This window comes from Hypanus sabinus, chromosome 8 (assembly GCF_030144855.1).
Source record: "Hypanus sabinus isolate sHypSab1 chromosome 8, sHypSab1.hap1, whole genome shotgun sequence".
NCBI classification, from domain to species: domain Eukaryota; kingdom Metazoa; phylum Chordata; class Chondrichthyes; order Myliobatiformes; family Dasyatidae; genus Hypanus; species Hypanus sabinus.
In genome coordinates, this window is record NC_082713.1 from 165,535,582 (window position 1) to 165,547,165 (window position 11,584).

Consider the following 11,584-nt stretch of genomic DNA (forward strand, 5'->3'; position numbering starts at 1 on the left):
GGGCTATTATCATTCATTGCAGAAAAGGTTAGATGACGTTCCAGCTTTGTTTCAAGAATTTGTCAACTCCTTTTTTGAGGGGGGTGTCCCTGATCATGACCCTGCTTATATTTTACGGTATGTTTGGAAGCTTTAGTAGGATTTTTCATTTAATTTCCTAATAAGTTTAATAAGTTTAAACTTTAAGAATTTTTTTTCTTTTTGCATCTTACTAGTCCAATGAAATCCGTGCTTTATAGTGTAATTGCATGTAAGGAATTTTACTTTCTTTTATATGACAGGTAAGCCAAATGCACCAATAACTCTGTTTTCTGACAGTTACAATCCCCATGCTACTATAATATAGATTTGAAAAGCAACCAAATGGTAATGTGTATAAGAAAACCTTTATCACCATGCATGCAGTACAGGAAAGCAAAGAGACTATTTTAAAATTTCTGTATACTCACCTTTGGTCATCATACTTCAGAAATGATATTAAACTTTTGAGGGGGTGCAGAAAACACTGGAATAGATTTCACTTGAGTGTAGAATAGAAAATCTGAAGCTCTCTATGGAGCAAAGTAGATATGGCAATTTGATCATTGTGCACAAACTCGGCTACGTTAAACTTGTACCAATGAGTACAAGGCCAATGGATTAAGAGATGTCAATTTGCAAAGATAATATTAGATACAAATTATCAATGACGTGCATTTGGTGAGGGGCTAGTTTAAAGAAAGTGCGTGGACATTTTTTATACCCAGAGTCTAAGGTTCTTGAGAATAGGTTTCCAGAAGTGGGTGGTGGAAGCAAATGCAATAAGGATGTTGAGGCCTTTTTAGATGGGCACCTGAATATGGAGGGATATGGAACATGTGCAGGCTGAAGATATTCAGTTTAATTTACCATCATGTTCAGCACAGACATGTTGAACATGAGACCTATTCGTTTGCAGTATGATTCTGCTTAATGTATAATGTGAAGTAAGTTTAAAAAAAAATCCATCTTGTGATCTGCATTGCATTGCATGAAGATGTATAGTTACAGATTTAGTTGTGGCTTTCAAAACAGATTTGGCTAAATATTTGAAGGTAATTTTTAAATGCACAGCGTTGGGGGAATATTCAAGAAAATAGAATTAACTTGATTACCAAGAGCTTGGAGAAATTTACTAGATGGGATGACCTCTTTAGCAATAATAATTTTATGAACCTAAATGTTTTTTTAATGATACTTTAATCAGAATTTCAATTTATAGACGTTGAAGTTATGAAGACAAATCTTTCCTCAGTACACCTGCTCAAGACCACAATGTTTCATCTCCCTTTGTTCATCACTCTCATTTCCCCAGATCCCTGCCCCCTTCCACTTGCCCAAAATCCCCATCCCAACTGACTCAACCAGACTATTATTCACCAGTGAACTGGGTCAGGATCTTGCCAGCATCAAATAAATTGATTGAACTTGATGCAAGCTTTCCCAGCTGCCAGATCATCATCTGTTGTATCCTTGAGTGCAAGTGATCTGTTTTGAGACCCATCAACATGGGACCAGTATGGGGGAAAAAAAGCACACCAAAGAATCCAAAACCAGGAATTCCTTACCCAAAAATTACCTTTTGTACTTGTACTGTTTGCCTCCAAAGATGCTAATTGACCCACTGAGTTCTAACATTCTGAACTTGTTCCATTTCCCAGCATCTGCAGTCTCTTCTGTCTTGAGTGAGGTAATGTATATGATATTCACTCTAGTCATTCATGCTTTTCTCTCCCTTTCTCTTTTGCCCATTTTGCTACTAGCATTTAGGACAGCAATGAAGGTGCTCTATCTCTGGTGGTATTCAAGGCTTCCTTCGTCATGTCAGTGGCTTCCATTCATGCTGTTTTGCAGAAGTAAAATGTTTATGTTGAAAATAGTATGGGAGGACTGCTCTGCAGTTTTCCCTGTGATATGATTATTGTGCTATTGTGCTTTGGAGACACGAGTATTTTTATTTTTCCACTATTTTGATTTTTCTCAACTTTGCTGTTTAGTTTTATTTGTCGATATAGTATTTTAAAAATGTTGTTTGCACCACTCTAAAAATACCATGTTGTCCTTTGAAATGTTAGAAAGAAAATCTATCATTTTTGTTGGGTTTCACACAACCTCTAGTGAGCTAGATGTGGACTTTTTCCAGGATGTGAGTCTGTTGTTGGCATTAATTGCTCATTTCTAATTATTGAGATTGAGGTGATTGTGGGCAGCAACTTACACCACTACAGTCCTGCTAAAAAAAAGCAATGCTGTTGGATGAGGAATCTCGGGGTGTATAACAATGACTACAAAGGAGTAACAATATATTTCTAAGTTGCAAGATGTGTCATTTGGAGGAGAACCGGCAGATGGTGCTGTATCTTTGTGCCTACTGCCTTTCTACTTGTTTATGGTAGAGATTAAAGTTTTAGGAGATAACTTTGCAGCAGCCAGAGCCATTTACTGCATTACCATTTGTAGATGAGGCTCTGGAGCAGGGGTTCCCAACCTTAAGAGGTCCATTGACTCCAGGTTGGAATCTCCTTATCTAGAGTTATGGCTGATGCTGGTGCATGGAATGAATATTTAGGTGGTGGATGGATGCAAACTTAACAGGTTGCTTTATGTTGTTTGATTTGCATTCATCCAGGCAAGTGAAGAACATGATTTCATGCTATTGAATTGTGCTTTGTAAGTATTGGAAAGATTTTGAACTGGTAAAAGCAGAGTCATTCTTGGCAGATACTCTACCTCTGACCTCACATAATTGGTCAAGTGAGTTTCTAGTCCGTGCAGTGATTCCCCCAGGATAATGTAGGAGTCTCAGAAATGAATGTTGAGGTTATGTAGTTAGACTCTTCCTTCTTGAAGGTTATTTGACTCTTACCAGCCCATGTTTGAATACTGTCTAGGTCTTGCTGTTAGCAGATACAAAATGCTTTGTTTTCTGGCAAGTTGTGTATGGAATTAAACTTTCAATCACAAGCATTTCTCACTCTGTTTGATGGAGGGAAGGTCCTTGGTAAAGCAGCTAAAAATAGTGGAGGTTGGTGACTTGGAGCTGGCATTTATTAACCTGATAACTACAACAATCTTTGTCCTATATTTAATTTTCACTCACTTTTTCACTGTCCTATTGATGTTTTATTCTCATGGTTTTTAAATAATCATGTACTGATTATCTGTTTTGTCATTTTTTAAAATCCTGTCTTAGTCTCTTAAAATGTTAATACAAATCTTTGTTGGCTTTTGTTAACCTTTGTGATCCTTTTCTGAATACTAGCCACTACATTGCACCCTGTTGCAATTTACATTTTCGCATCATCCAGATTGACTGTATCTTCATTTTTAAGCCTTGTATATTCAAAATTGAACCTTTCACTTTGTCTTGCAAGATTCATTCTTTCAGCTATGTTTTGTTAAATTGATCTGTAATACCACCTAACTCTGCTCTGACTGTGAATTATTACTTTCTTTAAGACATGAAAAACTGATTAATTGATAAAACTGTTAATTTAAACCATAATTGCTCATTAGCTCTCTACAATGCAAGTATAAATTTTGGGCTGAGGAATGCTTGGTTTTGGGTTCTTTGGAATTGAATGCTTTTTCCATATTGGATCCCATGTTGATGGGTCTTTTTGAAATCAGATCATTTGCATTTGGCAGCTGAGAACTGGTCATCAAGTTAAATCAATTTATTCTATCCCTAGTTCTGAAAACTGTCCCCAGTTCTGGGGGGGGGGGGGGAAGGGGGAGTTAATGTCAGTGTTATTTTCACACACCCCCTGTCTGCTAATGAAAATTCTGTCCCCTTTCAATGTAGTTTAAGATTTAATCATACCTACACATCATTTGAAGTCTGCTACCTCTTAAAATTCACTTCTCGCTTTACAGCCATATGGACTTCTAAGGTGCAGAATTTAAAATGTGTGTGGTGGTGGATTTTACGTATTTAAAATTGTTGTCCTAATCTACAGCATGGAAACGGGCTTTTCACTAAATCTGCGCCAGCAATTTGCATCATGTTGGATTTTTGCAGTCAATGTTCTGGAGTGGAATTTGACCCCACAACCTTCATACTTGGTGGCCTGTATTATGCCTGCTCCCTGCCACTGAACTGTATTTGTTGATATGTCCTCTTTATTCCTCTGCAGGTTATTTTTGTATAATTATCTAGCAGGGTCAGTTCATGATGGGGTATTTCTGAAGAATAAATCAACATTTCAGGCACCCATTTCTCTTTGAGAATGTGTTGACATATGGAGGTAGTTTTCAGAACACTGCAGCTTAACAAATAAAAATAAAATGTTTTCTGATGGGTATTATGCATGTTTTGCCACATTTTGTTTTTTTTAATAAGTAAGTACTTTTTTAAAGGTTTAGGTATGTGGTTGGAAAACCAGCTATATTCACCTAAATTTTTCAAGCAGCCTTTGAGAAATGCTGACATGAGGTTAAGTTGACTTGAAACCTGAGAGAGTTAGATGATGAGTGATAAGGTAGCTGCAGCATTTCAGACATGCAGAATTGGGTGTCAGCATCTTGAAACAATGTTTGTTCAGAGATGACAGGGTTTTTTTTTCAAATATCCCTCTATTTTGGAATATCATCTGTTGTGATGAATCTGCTGTGATTCATTAATTTTTTATCTTTGAATGTGTTGCAGTATTTATTACTCCATTGATTCAGCCACTGGTCATGTTTAATGCTCATAACTAAACAAACTAAGAAAGATTTGTATAAAACTGCAACCTGGAAGTTACTTTGATTAAGTTGACCATGTACTTTGGCTTTCTCTTGTTAGCTACCTCCTAAATTATCCAATGCCTTACGACTTCAGAGCACCTTCATTTAAAGAAATGTTGAATGGAGAGCGGTTAAACACACAAATACCCTATCTATGGCTCATATTCTGGTAAGAAATCTGATGTATAATTCTGAACTAAGTCTTGTCTTTCATCAAGTGTAAACCATGTATAAATGTTATTGAAATGTTATTAATGTAGAATGTTATTAGAAGTCATGGGCGTGATCTAATAGCTGTACTGCCCTGTCTGTTTTGCTAATCTTAATCTCCCTCTTTAATATTTTGCCTTGTAACAGCTTATGGCAGTCCATTAATGCAAGCACAAGAGAAGCTGTGGACACATTTGAAGCAGCTCTGAGTACAGTTATGCAGAATGGTGCATTGAAACTGATCTGGCTGGAGTAAGTAAAGAATTGGAGGTTGGGGTGATCTGAGCACCACAGATAGATAGTCAGAACTTTGTTCCTCACAGTGGAAGCCAAATTCTAGAGCAGGGATTCCCAAATGGGATCCACAGAGCCCTTGCTTAATGGTATTGGTCCATGACATAAAAAAATGTTGGGAACCCCTGTTCTAGAGAAAATAGATTTCAGGTGAGTTTGGAAAATCTATAGGCAATTTGTACACAACCCACTGCCAGGGGAGGGGTTGGAAGCAGATAACGTTAGAGGCATTTGGGCAAGACACGTGAACAAGCAAGGAAAAGAGGTATATGTCTCTCATGCAGGCAGATGAAAATAATTTAGATGGCATGATTGGCATGGGCATTCTGGGGCAAAGGGCCTGTTTCTGTGCTGTACTGTTCTATATTTGATGCAAAAAGAACATGGTCTGAACATAATCTGAATGCAATTAATACCTTCAATTCCTGTTGTTATCAATATAATGAAAGTTGGGTGTTTTCTCTGCAGTTACCTAGTTTTTACCAATAGCCAGCTAGTTGAGACTAAGAACAGGATGAGAGACTTCAAGCTGTTTACAGACCTGGCTCACAGATGTTTGGTCACTGTCCCTACAAGAATGCCTATCCCATTCAGCTCTGCCAAATATTGGACCAGTTATGAATTTCATAATCAGGTAAATCACCAATACTTTTTATGTAAACTAAAGCATTGATATGCAAAAGTCCTTCATGTCCCTCATTAGTTACCCATGAAATGGTTCTGTAAATAATGTACAATCAAAGCAATAGTGGTCATCCTGTCAAAGGTATTCCTTTTGTCTTATTTATTCCTCCCAAACAAGCACTGCAATTTAAAACATTTGTGTTTAACAATTTCCCCAGTTCTAATGAAGCATCCTTGTTTATTCTGTTTGAATGCCACAGATGCTATCTGATCTATCTAATAGTTGCATTTTAATGAAAGTGTATAGTGGTTTAAGTAGTTGAAGTTCATCTCATTAAGAATTACTTTTGCTTTATTGTGGTGATTAAAGATATTTTAACTGGATGAACCTTGCAGACCAGAATTAGTAGAAGGTGTAATCTCTCAACTGGTTGATAATGAAGGGTAAGGGAAATTATTCAGTGTCTTGGCCACATTCTTATAATTCACATTAATGACTTGAATGAAGTTGTGATGTTAAATTTGTGCATGGGTACAGGAAATAATTTGAAAATCTAATATTATTGCTAGGGAAATTAAATAGAAAAGTAGAATTACAGGGCATTGGCAAGATTACATGCAGAGTTTACTGCTGTAAGGTGTTTCAACAGTTCCATTTAATATCAGAGAACATATACAGAATGCAACCTGAAATTCTTATTCTTAACAGACATTAATGATAACAGAAGAAAGTGCCCAGACAGTGAATGGCAGAAAAACATTAGAAATCCAAAGCCCCCTTCCCCTTCCGTGCATAAGCAACAGCAAATGCGTTCGTCTCCCTACTCCCCTTTCCCCATGTGCCTGAGCAAAAGCATCACCCCTCTACCATCCACGCTATAGCAAACCACCGAGACACTGTTCATCCCAATACTTTGACATCCCACAGGCTTGAGAGAGAGAGATATTGTTGCTGCCTCAGCTCACTGTTTCGAGTTGCAGTCTGTGGTGTCGCGTATTTCGACAGTAATGTATATTGATGTCTCAGACGTTTCAATCTCCCTGTGAGGGAATGTCGGAAAGACGAAGTTTGTTGTCTTGAAATTAGAGTGCACATGAATTGAACCATAGGACCCTGAGGGCTTTTCATACGAGAAGACACTTTAATGGGAAAATTAAAATTTAGGTTCACAATTTTATAAGATTGCTGGTTTAGGAGCCATGGATGAAATATTTGGAGAGTTGATTTTGGAGCTCTTTCTCAAAGGGTAGTGAAAGCAAAGTGTGAATATTTTTGAAACCATTGATAGATCCTTGATAAACAAGGGTGTACAGGTTTACTACTAGTAGACAAGAATGTAGAGCTAAGGTTATTGTCAGATCATCCATGTTCATATATACATGTTTTGCTATGTTGTGAAATTTTAATGTCTATATTGTTCATCTACCAAAATGGTAATGTGGGCTTTCCTCATTTGTTATGAAATCTAAGATCTTTCTAATTGGGATACTGGGACATACTAATTTTGTTTTTGGTTGTTGTCTTGGCCTTTGGACAAATAATCCAGGGGTGCAGTTTAGTAATTCAAGACTTATTTAAAATTGTTAGTTAATCTATTGTCATTTCATGGATGTCCTTTTAAAGGAGCAAATGTGTGTCAGGTTCATTGGTAGAGTGGTTAATTCTTAACTCATTTTTGAAAGTGCCTAGCAAGCCATGCCATCATCAGGGTAATGGCTCAAGGGCAGAGAATACACAGTGATGCTGATTTTGTGATGCAAGTTTTTCCATGAATTAATGTATTAGATTTTTATGTCTTTATAATGCTAATTTTCTGGAACTAAGCCTTTGAAATTAAATTTGACGAATTTAAAATTACATATTTTTTAGGTAATTTCCTTTTATCTGAGCTGTCTTCCTCAATCCCAGCATTGCAAAGCCTTGGAAGGGTTCTCTTCCATGATGCCAACTAATGTTGAACTGGCATTAAGGTAAATATGTGGAAAGCTGGATTGAAAATCTTTAAGCTTAAAGGACATAGATTTTTAATCTTTAGGTGCACAGATGCTAAGAATTGCCAATTCATTTAATGTGGAAATTGGTTTGAACTGCTTGTGTTCTTGATGCAGGATACTGGAGCAGGAGTGGAAGGAGGGTAATATCCAGCAGCTCAAGTTACAATTGAAAATGTACACACATTCTCTACCAATCTGTTTGCCGATTTGGAAAATGTAATTGCATGTTTTATTTTTGATACTTTATTGCTAGTTTGTTAGATTTGGTCAGCATCTGGTAAAATCTATTTGGAATACTACTGGTTTTTACTGAATATTGATTTGGACTATTTTTTAAAAATCGCATTGCAGGTAGCTTAGTTTATTTTTTCTAATTTTGCTGAATCACTGAACATGTGGGAATTTGAAATCCAGATTTCAGTTGAAATTTTTTAAATTAATTTTAGTTCTGGTTAAGATGGAAGTTATTTTCCATTGTTCCCAGTGTTGGTGCATATCTCCAGGATCAAGTTTATTGTCGTAGGCATGGATGCACAGGGATACCACAAAAATCAGCCTTTTGCAACAGCAGAGCGGCACGTGCATAGACATAACATAAGGTTAAAATTAATATAATTATACATAATTCATGACAAAATGACAGCAACACACATGCTGGAGGAGCTCAGCAAGTCGGGCAGCATCTATGGAGGGGAAGAATGCAGTGGACATTTCAGACCAAGTCTCACCCTGAAACGCTGATTGTTATTCCCTTCCACAAATGCTGGCTGACTTGTGGAGTTCCTCCAGCATTTTGAGTGTATTGCTGAAGATTTCCAGCATCTGCTGAATCTTGTGTTCATGACAAAATGACACTAGTGCAAGCTGAGAGGAAAAAGGGAAAAAACAAAGTGCAAGGTTTTGATACATTACTCCAAAAATGGAGCTTAACCACAGATGTCCTGAATGTCAATATTAATATACTTTGACTTTCTACATTTTATCTGTAATAACCACGGACCTTGAAATATAAATAAACCTGTTCTGTTTTTCTTTGCATTAGAGCCATAGTTGTTGAAAGCATGTTGAGGGACCACCAGAATGAGGTATGTCTATATGCTTTGCATTCTTGGTTCTCTCATGCAGAATTCAGTCGATGAATTCTCGTTATAAAGTATATTTATTAGCATTTGGTTTTGCTGATTTTTTTTTCCCCCTGTAAAACAATATTACTTAATTCCATTTTGTTCATTTGCTTAGGCTTTCTCTGAAGAAGATTTTAATCATTGTTATTTGATTTTTGTCCCTGCTCCTTGTATAGACCAATGTACCCCGAAAATGTATTATCTGCATGAACTTTTATAAATCTAATTGAAGCCATTGTAGTAGTTGTATGTTCTTTTTCTCATGAATCTTTAGTCCTTACGTAAGTTCTCCCACTGGCTATTTGCTGTTTTTTCCAGGTTCGGCACCTTTACCAACGAGCTCTTCAGAAGTTACCGCTTTGTGCATCGCTATGGAAAGATGTAAAGTTTCCCACTTGTGTTTCTTTTTAATTTTCTGTAATTCATACATTATTTTATATAATTTAGCTGTTTAAATTGAATTGAGTTTTTCTAGTTTGCAAAATGAGATTATACAGATTTTTATAAATGCAACCATTTCCACTGACAAGGCAATATTTATTCAGTGACTAAGATTTACTTAAGTACTTCCCCTATCTCTTTCAGCAACTCTTGTTTGAAGCTTCAGAAGGAGGTAAAACTGATAATCTCAGAAAACTAGTTGCCAGGTGCCAGGAGATTGGCGTCAGCTTAGATGAGCTCTTAAATTTAAGCCCTTCCCAGAACAGAGGGCATTGATTACAGAGCATAAAAATCTTGCCACATCTGCCACGTTAAGAGGTGGCTCTTCAAGACCTGGCTCCTCTGTAGCTGATGTCTGCAGATGCAGGTAAAAGTGAGTGGAGATGCACACTTGTCCTCTGACTTTCTACCTTCGTGGTCAAAAACCATCGGAGTTTACACACCCGTGACCCAAAGCAAGATCCATGAACTCTACTTGGCCTCTCAGGGCCCTGTCAGATTCTCGTAACATCACGTCCGTAAGTATGGTACTTCACAATGATGAATCCTTTTTCTTTCTTAACGTTTGTCTTTAGTCTTGAGCAAACTGATGCATGTAAAATTGGCTACATATAGTGCAGTTTTATGCACATGAATAGGGCAATCTCCTCCTCTCTTCCCCCCTCTATCCCTTCCCTCTTTAAACTTCTATTGAGATTTTTTTATTGCAGGTTCAAAAGCAGCAGGTTTCAAAGAAAGTGTTATTGCCATGGCACAGAGTCTAAAGTGACTACTTGCCTGGTGAAGATTCCAGGAAGGGTTACATTTTACCCTTTCTTGTACAATTCAGTGTGATGGGCTTGCTGCCACACGGACTCTGTTTTATGTATTAACGTACTTGAAGACGAGACCTACTGCAGTGGAAAAGTTGGAATACTAAAATTTATGCATGCCAGTGCATCAGTTTTTGAGGCTGGTCAAAATTTATGTGCAATCTTGGTTTGTGAAAATTTATTTATTTTATGGTTTAAACAAAACTTGAAGAATGACAAGTATTTGATGAATAAACTTTTGTACTAAATAGTTACTTTGTAAGTATTCTTATACAATGTGTTTATATTTGAGTATTTTCAATACATGATTTATCAAAAAAAAGCTTTTTGTCTTTTTTAAAATATTGAATATCAGATGTCTCAACATTGTCAAAATGGTTTTAGTGGCAGTTGGGTATAATAATAGGTTGAAATCAGAGGTAGAATTAAAATACCTCTGCACAAAATACATTGATTTTTGTTGCCGTTTTTGATAAGTCTTAGATGAGGAATGAGCTTTAAAGTAAGGTAAATCTAAAGCAGTTTTGCATTGAATGTGCTGGTACTTTTACGGCACTAAAGAAGAGCCATTTAAAATCCAGTCAGTCCCACCAACAGCAGTGAAATCAGTGAGTTGACCAGTTTTTCAGGTGGTTGATACATGTCAACTATGACCTTAGGTATTTCCTGTTCCCCTTCAGATCAAAAGTTTGCATTCAGTTTTTCACACTGTCCCAGAATGCTTCACAGAAAAAAAACCACAAAATGCCGGAGGAACTCAGCAGGTCAGGCAACATCTGTGGAAAAGAATAAATAGCCGACATTTCGGGCTGAGACTCTTCTTTGGGACTGAGAGGGAAGGGGTGTGTGCCTGATTTAAAAGTTGGGGGTTAGGGGAAAGAGTCTAACTGGAAGGTAATAGGTGAAGCCAGGTTGGTGGGAGAGATCAAGGGTTGGAGAGGAAGGAATCTGAGGAGGGGGAGAATGGGCGATAGGAGAAAAGGAAGGAAGAGGGGACCCAGGGGGATGTAATATTTAAGTGATGATAAGTAAAAGGCCAGAGGTGGGGGGGTGGGGTGACATTTCCTCACCAGAAGGAGAGATTGATCATTCATACCAACAGTTTGGAAGGTACCCAGATGGAATTTAAGGTGTTGCTCATTCACCCTGAGGATGGCCTCATCATGGCACAAGAGGAGGCCATGGATCAACACATTGGAATGGGAATTAAAATGTTTGGCCAATTAAATAGGTTTTTTTTAAGTGTAGGCAGTGTTGCCATATAGGAAATCTGGCAGAGAAATCAGATAAAGCAGGGTTTTGTGAGCAGCAAACTGGTATGGTATGGTAATCTTCTTA

The 11,584-nt window shown here is 37.3% G+C and overlaps 1 protein-coding gene across 4 annotated transcripts in view; it reads left to right on the forward strand.

Moving 5' to 3' along the window:
• Positions 1-10,561, forward strand: part of LOC132398677 (zinc finger C3H1 domain-containing protein) — a 65,274-nt gene extending 54,713 nt beyond the window's left edge. For 2 of the 4 annotated variants that reach the window (XM_059978433.1, XM_059978435.1), the window contains 9 exons: positions 2-117; positions 4,805-4,915; positions 5,104-5,208; positions 5,719-5,884; positions 7,745-7,845; positions 7,984-8,085; positions 8,912-8,954; positions 9,312-9,374; positions 9,579-10,561. In XM_059978433.1, the coding sequence (XP_059834416.1) occupies positions 2-117; positions 4,805-4,915; positions 5,104-5,208; positions 5,719-5,884; positions 7,745-7,845; positions 7,984-8,085; positions 8,912-8,954; positions 9,312-9,374; positions 9,579-9,710 (939 nt within the window). In that variant the 3' untranslated portion in view covers positions 9,711-10,561. Of the gene's footprint in view, position 1; positions 118-4,804; positions 4,916-5,103; positions 5,209-5,718; positions 5,885-7,744; positions 7,846-7,983; positions 8,086-8,911; positions 8,955-9,311; positions 9,375-9,578 lie in introns of those variants that run through there. The other 2 variants (XM_059978434.1, XR_009513769.1) reach the window with 2 other exon arrangements.
• The last annotated feature ends 1,023 nt before the right edge of the window (positions 10,562-11,584 follow it).